Below are 13634 nucleotides of genomic sequence, written 5' to 3'. Positions count from 1 at the left end.
TGATGACACAATGTGTGATGGTATCCCACACAACGCAGCTTTCACCCTCTTGTAAGGAACTCTAAGAGTCTCTTTAGCCGACAAGATCCTACTCATCGAAATGACCAATACTATGGTTTTTCTATTTTTTTTAAAGAAATACAAATACAAAAAGTGATTCAACACTTTGTAGAATCACCTTTTATTGACTGTCTAGAATGCATTTCTTATTTGCAAAACAGTGTTTTGTTTTGTTTTTTTCTCTTTTGGCTAGTCGTTCTTACTACTAAATGATCTGACCGCAATCAGATCCATGTGAATGGATTATGGCCCCAAGGCGACCCAAATGCGTAGAAGAAGAACGTAAATGTCACATAGAAGAGCACTGTTTACGGGAGTAATAAAGGACGGAGCCGTCTATGGATCGATTTTAAAGTTATTTAGCAACTGGAGCCAAAAGTATCGTCTCAAGATCATAAGAAGAGAGAAGCTAATAAAGGCATACAAATAATAGCATTGTCCTTTGTTGGAGAATTGACTGAAACTTCTGTAGAGAAGTCTGTTTGGGTGTGTAGTCACAATCGGGAGTGGTGGGATTGTGACGTGATGCACTATGCTGACAGACATTTTTCATAAGTTCATAGTTAAAATCGTCAGCCTTTGTTTACGTCCTGACTTATTGCGTCTGGCTTCTGCTGGCATAGAATTATGACGCATGTTTGACGTCAAAGACGTAAAATGCAACCCGACTGTTCAGAGTGCAGGCGCTTTGAAAACTATCAAATACATATCCAACTGAGTACTACATAAGGAAGTGATGCAAATAAGATTTTTTTTTTCTTTGGGTGAAAAGATCAAAATTAGACTGTTCATAATGCCCTAAAATAGTTGGACATGGTTTCATATAGGCAAAGAAAAAAGAAAGAAGAAAGAAAAAATCAGATTTGGGATTTTGTCCACAAATTTCGATTTAGTTTCAGTCAATCTTCTAACTTTTTAAATGTATTTTTACTTTTACTTTAGTCGTCAATTCCTGCAACTTAAAAAAAAAACAGAAATATGTTGCTTAAACTTTAAGAAAATATTTATCCTAGAATAGAAAATAATTCATAACTTCTAGTCCCATTTCACACAACTAGTCATATTCGATTGTAGTCCGATCCAATTGATTGATCTGACTAGTAAAATCAAAGCTAATTTTATTTGTCAACAGAAATAACATTATTTTCAATAAGTATTTGCCATTAGATTTAATTTGATTAGTTTTAGTTCTGTTTTCATGTGTAGAAACAAAAGGAGATGCATTTTACAGAAACTCTGATTCTGTAATATCTACTAGATATTAGAACAAAGGAAAATGTGTGTGTGTGTGTTGGATCTCAGTTAAATGTTAATATGGCTGGTGCCGCGGGTTTGGTTCAAAGAGGACGGTAAAGCTCAAACAGTTGGTGAGCCGCGGTGGCAGGTTTGCATCCAGAAGGGGCTCCGTGAGAACCCAGTGGGAGCCAGAGCATGGCAGAGTTCTTCTCCAGCTCAGACCCGGCCCACATCAAATCCACAGTCTGTTACCGGGAGCTTTCCACGAAATCAGCATTTCACTCAACAGCCCAAAGATTCAACGACGTCAAACCGAATGTTCGCTACGGAAGAGAGTGACTGAATGAGGTCTTTAGGCTCTGATGGTTAACACGGGGAGCAGATGAAAAATGCATGTCAAGTGTCCATGTCAAGTGGAAAACGTAAATAAACTGACATGCAGAACAATGATTTAATAATTTAAACTGCAGCTCTAGTGACTCGACATTGGTTTTGTTATTCTGAGAGGCAGATATTTCAACAGTATCCTATTGTGTTACAACAAATAAAGAAGTGTCTGTTTCCACTAATCCTTTGGGAGGGGGAATTACTTCAGGGGATTCATATGCGAGGGGAAAATACAACTCTAATAGGTCACATGGTTTAATTCAACTCTAACAAGGAAAAGAAGAGGTCAGGTTCCGGTTTGAAGGTATATTAGCGTTCTGCAGACTTTCAAGCAATACATTTTCCATCATTCGATTAAACTCAACATTTAGTTACTTGAAAGGGAAATTAAATGTCGCAACTCATATCAAAGAGGCGTCATGGATGATGATGCTGGGCAGGAAGGATCTCCAGTAGCAGTCAGTTATAGCAAACACCTGGTGGAACTGCACATCAGCTGGCCTCATTATAGGCTCATTATAGGAGCTACTCCTCAATGCAACGCTGGTAAGAACCATGATAACGACTTGAAAGAGAAGCGATTTTGTGATGACATGCTGAAGGGGAAGTGTCAGAAAGAGCAGAAGGTTCTTAAAGAGACAGAGGTCCGATTTCACGGCGTTAAATTACGCAGTCAAATTTCTTTTAAGTCATGTTTGACATATACAGCATTTTTATAACAACTGAAGGCAGTTATAAAAATGAAGTTCCTCTGGATGCTCCCAGTTGTCCTACTGACATTTGCATTGTTTAGAAATAACTAATCAGAGCCAAGAGAGATGTCTTAGCACTGTCAATCATGCTCTTGTACACAATGCTCACACCTCTCTCCTGTACAGCAAGAGGTGTTGTTCAAGTTTGTCGTTGTGCTACAGCTGTGCTAATGGAGGAGAAACAACTTTACAGGACAATTAATTTATGGTGTTCTCTCCAGGCTTCGCTGTGGAGTGAGAAGAGAGCACATGGGAGGGACGTGTACGGCGCGTTTGCTCAAATTTTCAGGCTAAGTCCATATTTTTTTCAGAACTCCCTACTCCAGCTTTAATATCAGCTTTTCATACGTGGAAATTAGGATTTTCAAATCTTGAAGTGTTGAACTGTGTTAAGGTTCAAATGTAACAACAAAGTGTAGTGACCTGAAACGACTTCGAATAAGCCATACATGAGACTTACGTTGAACAGGTTTGTCTTGTTTCTTTCACAGAAAAGTCCTTGTGCTGGCATGTGCTTCAGCTGTTGCCATGGGACACTGCTTCCTAGCAACACATCTCTGGCCCACTGTAGGTTCTGTGATGGAAAATAAATGAAAGAAAAAAAAAGAAACATCTATTTGCATGTATACTTTGAATAAACACACACACAGACACACACCAAGAGACACAAACACAAAAAATGAATACCCAATAAATCTAAATGAGAAGAGGAGAGGACTGCTCATTTGCAATCAGGAAAATGCAGACCTCTTCGCAGCACAGTGACTCACAAATCAGTGTGGATACGAGAGACGTGGTTGGAAAGATAGCAACCCAAAGCCACTTGGTGTTATCTGCTCCCCCCAAACCCCCCGAACGCTACGGCACAGAAAACCAAAGACGCCCCTTGCCGCCGTTTTTTCCCGAATGAGGATTAAAAACGGCCAGTCAAAGCGAGCAGAAGAGTTTCAGAGAGCGCAAGTGGCAAAGAGGCTTTTAACGCTGGACGTGTCAGCGCTGTGAGGGCGGCTAAGCAACCTGTGCAAACAGCCACACATCAAGTGACTGTCATCATGTCCCTGCCAGGGTACATTCGCTTTCATCCAAACTGCTGAAAACTCCACTGACTGCTGAAAACTCCACTGACTGCTGAAAACTCCACTGACTGTAAAAAAGAAGAACCAAAAGGAAGTGTTACAACTAGTTACATAAACGGCAAACCTTTCCCTTTCAGCTTAGAAAACACAAATTTATCAAACTTCCTTTTGCAGCACACAATGAGGATAATTGTAATTATTGAACAGCAACACCGGAGGCCACAGAAGCAGAAAGGTCAAACGAGCTGACAGTGAAACATGGCCAAACTTGTTCCTATGAGCCGGAGCGACGGCTGTCACGATACATTTCGCTGGATGGTAAGTTGTTATGATAAACGATGATGCTTTTCAAGTAATGTCATGGCATAATAATGCAAGAACACCTTCTCAAAAGATCAATAAACTGTAATATCTAGCAAACTTTTCACATTGGAACTGGAAGACATTTTAAATATCCAAATAAACAAAACAACCAACATAGCAAATAAAATGGCTACAGAAATCTCTATAAACACAAAAAGAGAGAGGGCAGGTTGAGACCAGACCACCAGACTGAAACCTTTCGTCATCCTGTCTTTGAGAGAGAGACACACGAGAGAAACAATCACGCAAATTGAAATTATCGAGCCCTCGTTTGAATTTATTTCGATTAATTGATTTATTGCGACATGCCTAGCAGGAGCTGTAATATACTGAACACGGTGCTGACAGAAGGCTGCTATCACAGTAAAGCTCAATGCAGCCTTCCTATGCCAAATTGGCTGATGGAGGACTGCGCCACCACCCACACCTCTGCCCACAGAGGCTTACAGCCAACAAAGTCGGTGCATCACTGCAGTGCTCATAGGTCCAATAAAATAAATAAAGAAATAAATAAAATGACCGGTCCTGCTCAGTACGATAAATTCGCAACACATCTTAGCGTGTTTGCCCCCAAATATTTACCCTTAATACTGTCAGAGATGCAGCAGAGAGGTGTACTAGTAAAACCGACCTGATGAGTCTTGCTGTTGGTGTAGAAGTAGGCCAGGCGGTAGAGACTCTTGTAGTGCTGAGGGAAGCGGCTGAGGCAGAGAACCAGAACACGGACACACATCTCCACCAGCGTCCGTCTCTGCTCGGCTTGTTCTGCCGGCAGAGCTTTGGGCACTTCGATCGCCTCAGCGGGGGGCTCGGGCTTCTTCTTGCCTTCGCTGGCCGGGTTCTGGCCGGCACCCTGCTGGGGGGCCGCTGGCTTCGGCGGCGTGACCACGGTGATGAGAGGAAGAGGGCAGGGGTCGGCAGGGAGCTTAGGGGCCGGTCCCTCGGGGATTTCCACCACCATGCCGACAATTTTCTCCTGAATAACTTTCTCTTCTGTCTGGGCGCCGGTTTGGTCTCTATGTAAAACTGAAGACAGAAGTAAAATAAATACGATACAGATATCTGACTTATCCAGATATCTGTAATGGAAATTGGAGTATCGATTACATTGGATATCAGGCCGGAACTAAAATCTCCAATGGAAGCACTCAGCTCTAGAATTTAGTACGTCACAGCATTTCTATCCAGCAGCGCTTGTATCCCACACACAGACCCTTTGGTTAATAATAAATGGGTAGGTTGATCTCATGCTGCTTGTTGTTGACTATTGTTCTCTGCGTGAGTAAGATAACATGATCAACCATTTTCTAACAATCCACACTGCAAAATAAGCAATAAAAATATGTATGATTCGTGCTAATATCGCATTGGGTTAATATCGATATAGGTCAATACTCTAAGCTGCACTATCGGTATTGTATTGGAAGTGAAAAGGTTGTATCGAGACACTATTAGTCTCGGCTCTTTGGTTCCAGGGTTGCCTGCTGCCCCTTTGTGAACCTAAGCTGTAAACTGTTTAAAAAGTGTAAAAATTGTGTCCTATGGCCAAAAATACAAAGTATGGGTGCACCGACTGCAGTTTACTGGCTAATCACCGATCTTTAAAAAGCCTGACCAATTCTGATTTTGGCCGACAGTCATTTTTTAGTCTAAAAAGTTGCTAAACTTGCTAAACAGTTTTCAACTGCAGATGTGACGTGCAGGACGAGTCTGGCAGTCGACTCTGAGAGCAAAGGAGGACAGCGGCTGAATTTCAAATCTTTGCAAAGGAATATAGGATTGGTGATTTCAGGGTATTATTTTACAAATTAAGGAAGAAGAGCTAAAGTTATGGATAGCCTTAACAAGACTCTCAAATCTGATCACGTTTCTAAAATTAGTCTTGACTACCTGTGTCCTCAGAGGCGGGCTGGCCGTCCTTCACGGGGGTCGTGCTCTCCGACGACGACGGACTGGCTTTGACCGAGGCGGGTCTGTGACTGGTGTCCTGGGAGCTGGCGGGATCTGTGAAGGCATCCTGAGTGGAGTTGGAATCAGAAAGCAACACCACCTCGCTGTCCTGGCTCCGCTCTGAGTGAACAAACAAAAGCAGGGGTTACTCTGCCGGCTGCATGGCCTTGGACTAAAGAATGTGGGATTGCCTTCACAAATGGAAAAAATGTGAACAAAATGATTATGCTGTTTAAAATGTAATGAATGACATGTGTACCACTGTTTTCATGGTAGTTGCTGTCTCTAAATACCAAACAATACCTGCTCTACAAAGAGGAGAGAAAATTATATAATCATTCAACTGAAATAACTTCTGAGTCACAGATCTTTATTAGTGCATAACTAATGACATATTGTTAAGTGAGATGGTTTGTTTTTGTAAAGGTTCAAAAACAAACTGCCAGCATTCCTCTTAATTACCATGTTCTGCAGCCTCAACAAAAAATCTTTGACAGGAAACTGTTAATTAGGAAACAAGAGACCTTTGCTACTCAAAAAAAAAAAAACCACAGGGGATTTTTTAAAAAAGATTTACAGTCATGAGTCAATAGCAAAGTTACTGTGGTACTGTAAAAGTTTGTGTTAACTGAAGAGTTGTGTATTCAATGCTTGCTACTAGAAAGCACTTTTATTTTGGTGTTTGGAAGGAGAGTACCATTGAAGGAAGCCAGCCATATTGCAGACCTGGGCAGGCAGTATTCATGGTCAAACCCTGGTGAGGCTGTTGAAGATATGAGGAAGCTGGTTTGAAAAAAAATAATGGTGAGAAAGCACTTTTGCAGCTCTAAATTGACTTCGAAAAAAAGAAAAATCAGCAATAGCCTTAAATGATTGGAAAAAAATTTAAAAAATCCCCTTGAACATGCAGAACCTGATTCAGACAAGCATTTCCTCGTTTGAAATGAGACAAAAAACACAGTGCATGTATTATAGTAGCAGAGCTGCACACAATAACTGTATTTAAATATATTTCCAAATATATTGATATTCATTGTCACTTTCCTCAAACAAACAGTGGGGAAAATAGTAAAACTAACAATCTCAACAATATAGTCAATTTTGGGGATTTTAAACATTAATTGGAATTTATTGAGACAATATATTACAAAATTGTGTCATAAGAGATTTATCACAATAATTGATTAAATGATACGATAAATGCCCACCACTACTATGAAAATGTCCACAAGGCACTGCATGCATGCAGCTAAACTTTGAAAGGTTGCTCCTTTATAAATATCTCTAAAAGGAAAAAAAATAAATCAGAGGCTACAACCCCCAAATTTAATGTTGGTTCTGACTTGAAAATAGCATGTCTGAATCAGATTCTACATTCACCTCAGAGCACTTTCAGCAGGAATCAAGTCAAAGGTTGGACACCTACCCGCAGCAATGTGCATGGAGAGGTATTTTCTAATTCCAGCCAATAAATGGAAGCCACGTTCTTTCCAACTTGACATTTTCACACTAATTGGCCATAATTAGAAATTGTACCCAATTAGTAAGAGAGCAAACATGAGCCATGTAAGATGCTGGAATATCTCCTATTTTCGTTTTCTGTGTAATTAACCCACACCGCATTCCCGATGAAATGTGATTATTTGACACCAGACAGTTTGGTGGACTGTGATTCGGGGACTGAACTCGTCCGGCTGCTAAAAACAATCACCCCATTAGAACTACATGCACATAAATGGCAAAGCAGGTGGTAAAAGCAAGCAGGCAAAGAGGTAGCAGGCAGGTAGGTAGGTGGGTAGGTAGGTAGGTAGGAAGGAATCTGGAAAGGGTGACAAAACTGGCAACGTGGGCAATATGGCTCCATTATTTGAGCGTTTAAGTTGAACTTACATGAATGGGTTGAGTGAGCAGATGCACTTCTTTTTTTTTAATCAAGGGGAGAATGGCTGCTGCTTTTTTCCGACTGTGAGCTTTAATGTTTCAATATTTTGTGCAGTTTCATATCCTGAAAATAACTTTTGTGTATATTTAATTTAAAAGTAAATGCTTACATTTTTCTTATTATTATTCTGAAAACAACAATTTTTCTTCTTAAATACATTTCTTGAGCTCAAATGAACTTTACAACAGTTCCAAGCACAAATAAAAATACAAAATGTACGCAAATAAAAAAAAAGAGCAGTACTAGTAGTATTGTTTTTGCTTGGAGCAATTTTCGCCTAAATGAACAAGTAAAGATAATTTTACATGCTTCTTTCACAGCAACAATCTTTGGTGTGGATGTTGTTACTGAGTGAAAATCACTCAAAGGCGGATATTTTTAGTGTTTAAAGTAAAGTTAGCGAAAGAACAAAAATGTAGGGAGCCATTTTAAACGAAACCATGTTTTCTACTGTCGTGACATTCCTGGAATTGATCCAGGCAGCCAAAGAGGGAGAGAGAGAGTTTGGGGTTTTCAGCAAATAACAAGAAGGCTAACAAGACAACAGCTTTCAACTCCTGTCTGTGATGAAATATGTTGGGATTTGATATGTTGGAAGGGTCAGAGTTAAGGTAAGGATCCAAATTTTCAAACATGTAAACATAAGGCTTTTTAGCAATACAGACACAACCAATTGTTACTGTATGATTCTGAGCATCGTTTCAAATGTGGAAATTGTAATAGGTTTGGATTAATAATAATAAAAAAAAAACACTTATAAAATGTCTGGTATCTCTTACATGCATTGCTTCTGTTCCTTAAAAACCATACTACTATTAATTATAAGTGATAGTAAAAAGGCTCATAAAGTGAATGTTTATAAAGAAATTCTCATATTTCATTTACATTATAGTTAATAAAAACAGGAAAAATTGGGATTTACAGTCACAATCAAACAATTAGAGTATAAGTTCCAATGAGGTTAAATTTTCAGATGAAAAATGCCTTTTGAAAGTTGACAGCCTTTAAGCATACTTTTTATAAAGGTTGCTTTTTTGTATTAAATATGTTTTTTAATGGTCTGATGTAATATTCTCATATTAAATGTCATATTTTTATTAACTGTAAACAGAAAATCATCATAACACAAATGAGGCTTTCAAACATCCATCTGTGTGTAATTATTCTGTTTCACTTACTGATAAAGTTCCTGAAATAAATGAACTTTTCAATAATATAATTTATTGAATGGTTCTGTAGTCAATTTCTACAAAGTTTTTGCAACAATGAACACAAAACTAAATAAAAGAGATTATTTAAGAATCTCTCTTTTTTTTTCTAAAGAGGGCTGATTAAAATTGTGTTCAAAGTCAGCTACATATTCAGCCTGATAAATAGTGTAATATTTAGGCAAATGAGTTAAACATGATCTATAAGCAGGGTCACAGCAAGTCTGCAGCTTGTTCTTGTGTGTTGGCAAACAACAGCAGCCGATGGATGCCGAAACAACACCAAACATGTGCAAATGTGACACAAAAAGCTGAAGATGCTTTGAGAGAAACACATTTAAATTCTCAGTGAGAGGCAAGCTGATTGTGTAGAGAATAAGAAGCAACAAGAGACTGATGTTACGTCCCCACATGCTCACAAATATGCAAACACATAAGCCCAAATGCTCTCAGCACATACCAACCAAGATGTCAGTTTTTTTTTTGTTCCCATGCAAAGCATATTAGCCAAATAATCAGTAGCCATATTGCCCATTTCACCACATCCCAATCACCCAGTGCATGGGGACCATAGTGACTGAAAACAAAGCCATTGAGAATGGTGATTAGCAATCTGAGCGCTGCTCCCCAGTGGGAGCCTTTCTCTGTCCCAGTGCGGAAACGGCAAAAGAGCCCAACCCCAGAAGCACTGTCTAGGACTGGGACTGTACCATCAGCCTGCTGCTCCTCATGCCGTTGCTGCTGCCACTGCTGCCTTCGGAGTGTTTTGCGTTTGGCGTAATCGTGGTCAAATGGCGTGGCCACGTAAGGAGGGGATGTCACACCTGGGGTGACGGCAGAGGGGAGGGAGGAGCTGAGGACGTTCCCCATGCAAACAGAGGAACAGTTAAATTCTTCTTCCATCATTGTAGGAGGTTTCTCTCTGAAGATAAATGGGAGAAAAAAACAAAACAAACAAAAAAGTCACACACTGTTAGATCAGCTGTTGTTTTGATGGATAAATAGCGAAGCTTACTTTTCATTGGACCTCGGCAAGCTTGGCATGCTCTTTTCTTCCCCCTTTGCAAATGGCCCGGTCGCTGCTTCAACCAGTAAGTTAAATAAAAACTCGTGATCCAGCTCTGACTCGGTAGCTTGTAGCAATTTAAGTATGGATGCACTCAAGCGGAAATGCAGCTAGAAAAAAAGAAAGAAAACAGAAATTTAATGTTGTAAAGATGCAGCTAATAGCTCCAAACACAAATTCTTTCAGAAACTGTTACTGAATATAATAAAAATGCACAGAAGGAGCGTCTCTGGACACATTCTGAGCAACAAGCCGAACTTCGCTTACTTCCAGGGCCTCCATAGCCAGGTCAGGAGGATTGTGGTAATGAATTTTCCTCGGGTACCGAGCAGCTTCTTCATGTAGATACTGAGCCGCCTGTAAACCCAGAAAAAAAAAAGACAAAACATAGAATACAGATTTGATTCCCAGTTGATCACAAAGCTGATGCTTAAAACGTTTATTTCTACAGTTTTGTCAGCGCTAGAAGAGTGATGAGCAGGTTTACCTTCTTGTAAAGCTGCAGGAATTCATCGGGGGGCTTCCTGCGCTTCTCGGCTATCTTCCCCAGCATGTAGTGGATGAGCCACTCCTCTTCATCGCTGTCGCCCTCACAGCGGGAGGCCCCCTGGAAACACTGAAAAGCAGTCTCCAGCATGGAGTCTTTTCTTTCCTCCATCTGAAATAAAAACAAACGTATAAACAAACACTTAGGGTTTTCTCTCAAGGCGGCATATCAATAAGATCTACTGTGGGGGGGAAAAAAAATACAAAAGTAGCACAATGCAACTGAAGACACCAAACATCAGACAACGAAGCAAACTCTCATGGGGAAAATGATCAGTTCCTCCAGGATGTTGCCTTTTTGTAATTTTTGCAGGCTAAAATTACTATTTTTGTGACAATATTTTTCAAAAAGTTGTGATAAGAGTTGAGAATTTTTTTTAAATTTTATTTGTTATAACATGGTCTTACAAAAAAGTTAAAATTACTGCCAGTAAAAATCAGCATTTTAAGAAATTTCATATTTAAAATGAAAATAACACTGAACTGTTTACGCAGTGGAAGCAAATCCTACAAAACTTAAAATATTTTTTTTCCAACAAAAAAGATATATTAGGGTTTGCTTTTATCTTGCAATTTCAGTTTTCAAGAGATGTTATAAAACAAGAAGTGAAATTAGGAGGTTAATAGTTTTGGTCAAAATTCAGCCGAGTTGCAGTGATTGGCAAAGAAAAGAAGGAAATGCAGAAAACTTTAAGCTGGTTGATCAAATTTGCAGAAAAGTTGCAAAAATTTCAACAACCAAAAAATTGCGAATGATGAGCGAATCGAAACATGGCAACATCCTCGAGGGACTGCGCTATAAACCATCTAGGCCTCACCTGTTTAACGACGTCTGGAGGGAGCTCGTTTCGCCACTGTTTGAGCTGCCGAGAAGCGAAAGAGTGCAGCGAGTAGGAGATGGTGCCGTACTCGATCCACAGGGACAGGTTGGAGCTGTCTATCTCCAGGGCCCGCTTGAAGCAGTTCAGCACCGCCTGGGAGTGCTTCCATATGGGAACGTCGCTTTTCAGCTCGTTTGAATTGAGCTTCTCTTGGATCCGGCTGGCTCGGGCTAAAGCCATGCCGGCCCAGGAATCAAATCTGCAAGGTGAAGACGGTTTTGCTGTTGAAGCCACTTCTAAAAACCACTTCTCTGAAAGTGTTACATGTAACTGAGAATATTATTATGAGACTGAGCAGCAGAGAAAGATATTTTGAAGATGGAGCCAATTACTGAAGATGTGAAGAAATGCTGTACCTGTTTGGACAAACGCAAATGTCATGCATATAAAACTTGATCGCTTTGGACTGCTCTTTGTTCTTGAAGTGATAGTCAGCCAACAGGTAGTAGATCTCATTGATGATTGGGGGAGCAGGAGGGCTGCCTGCTGGAAGGGATGGGACCTGAAAGAGCAAATGAAGACTTAAATGACTTGTAACTTCCCCTTACGTTTGGTGCAACCCAGCCAAACTGACCTTTTCTGTCATGTCCTCGATGTAGGCTGCCACTTCGTCCATGGTGAAGGTGGGGGTCTCGCTTGGGGGAGCTATGCTTGCAAATCTCCTCAGCAGATTAGCCAGCTCTGCAGACACCGTGCTGGTCTTATAGCTGTCGAACTCGGGCAGCGACTTTGGTTTGAAATACTGGAACATGAAGAGAGCGTCGTTCCACTGAAGCTCAACCTGTGAAAAAAAACAAACACAAAACTGGCTCCAGGGTCAAGAGATTAGCAACAGATCAGTGGGTAAATCTTCTCTGCAACTGTGGTATGTACATAGTTAGACTCGTAGGGCTTGCAAACTAAATGCACCAACTCCCACTTGTGGCTGGAAGCAAGAATTGCAAAACTCACCATTTAAAAACAAAGTGAATACCTGGGTGAATACCTGGGAATTTATGACAGTTTGATTCTGTCATAAATTCATACTTTTACACATCTGTTTTCTGTCTGTTCATTTTATACTGTTTATTAGATATGCAATTATTTTTAAAAGTACACAATATACTGTAGATCTGGAGTCTTCTATCTGATGGTCGGGATTTAAATACAAAAATTAGTTAGATAAAAAGGTGGACAAAGGCATGCAACACATAAATAGGTGAATGGACAGATGTTAGCAACAGAACAGGGAATAAAGTTTAGCAATATCTATATTATTTCATGAAGCAGTGCTCTGACTGCAGTTTTCTGACCAATCTCTAAAAAGTCTGACCTGCCAATCCGATTTTGGATTATTTCTTTTGTCCGAAAAGTTGCTAAACATAGCAGCAAATTTGCTGAGTTGAAGTTGGTGCCTATTGTTGACTGAGCATGTGCAGACATAAACCTGGTGGGCAGGTCTGTCATTCAGCCCTCTCCCATGACGGCGCAAAAGGGGTAAGTGGATGATTTTTAGACATTTGTAAAGGTAGATAAGATCACATGTAAACGTCTGCCAATCGCAGATCTCCCAAAATCAAAGCGGCAGTATGTAATTTTTTATAAAACATATAATTTTTTTATATATCTGTTAAAAATGTCACCATGTCTTCACAGTGAAATATGACACAGATAATCTGTAAAAACTATAGTGCTCTATCTTCTCCCTGTTTTCCTACTGCCATCTGCAGAAATGCATCGCTCCTGGCCAGAAACAGCCAATCAGAGCCAGGAGGAGGGTCTTAGCGCTGTAAATCACACTTGTGATCGGACAAACTGTTTTCCCAATGATACATAATTTCCCTGCCATTAACACATTAAGCAGCGCATACATGAGTTGACTGACAGCAGTGAGACCCTCCTCCAGGCTGTGATTGGTTGTTTTTGACCGAGAGGTGCATTTTTGCAGATGGATGTAATATCACAGGGAGAAGGCAGAGCAACTTAATTTTATTATGTTATGATATCATGACAGTTTTAACAAATATATAAAGAACATTTTCTTGTTGTTTTTTTATAAAAGGTACCTACTGCAGCTTTAAGAAAATTGGGGCCCATTTATTGGTGGACCCCTCATTCCATGCCATGTTTTGTTTCCTCTTGCTATTCCAAACCTTGAATTTAATTCAAAAGATTTTTTGCAGGCTAT

General features: G+C 40.0%; 1 protein-coding gene across 4 annotated transcripts in view; it reads right to left on the bottom strand.

Annotated features, from left to right (window-relative positions):
• The window catches only part of cabin1 (calcineurin binding protein 1), a 45074-nt gene that overhangs the window by 19750 nt on the left and 11690 nt on the right, over nt 1–13634 (bottom strand). The window contains exons 21-31 of one of the 4 annotated variants that reach the window (XM_015028275.1): nt 12042–12248; nt 11824–11969; nt 11405–11666; nt 10528–10698; nt 10308–10397; nt 9990–10150; nt 9685–9896; nt 6522–6587; nt 5765–5944; nt 4506–4900; nt 2896–3009 (exon numbers count right to left, since the gene is read on the bottom strand). In XM_015028275.1, coding sequence (XP_014883761.1) covers nt 2896–3009; nt 4506–4900; nt 5765–5944; nt 6522–6587; nt 9685–9896; nt 9990–10150; nt 10308–10397; nt 10528–10698; nt 11405–11666; nt 11824–11969; nt 12042–12248 — 2004 coding nt within the window. The remainder of the gene's footprint in view (nt 1–2895; nt 3010–4505; nt 4901–5764; nt 5945–6521; nt 6588–9684; nt 9897–9989; nt 10151–10307; nt 10398–10527; nt 10699–11404; nt 11667–11823; nt 11970–12041; nt 12249–13634) is intronic. The other 3 variants (XM_015028289.1, XM_015028281.1, XM_015028298.1) reach the window with 3 other exon arrangements.

The sequence above is a fragment of the Poecilia latipinna genome, unplaced genomic scaffold (genome assembly GCF_001443285.1).
Source record: "Poecilia latipinna isolate Pla-1442-1.1 unplaced genomic scaffold, P_latipinna-1.0 Scaffold8, whole genome shotgun sequence".
NCBI lineage: Eukaryota > Metazoa > Chordata > Actinopteri > Cyprinodontiformes > Poeciliidae > Poecilia > Poecilia latipinna.
Note: the sequence above shows the minus strand (reverse complement) of the source record. Positions and strands in the feature narration are given on the sequence as shown.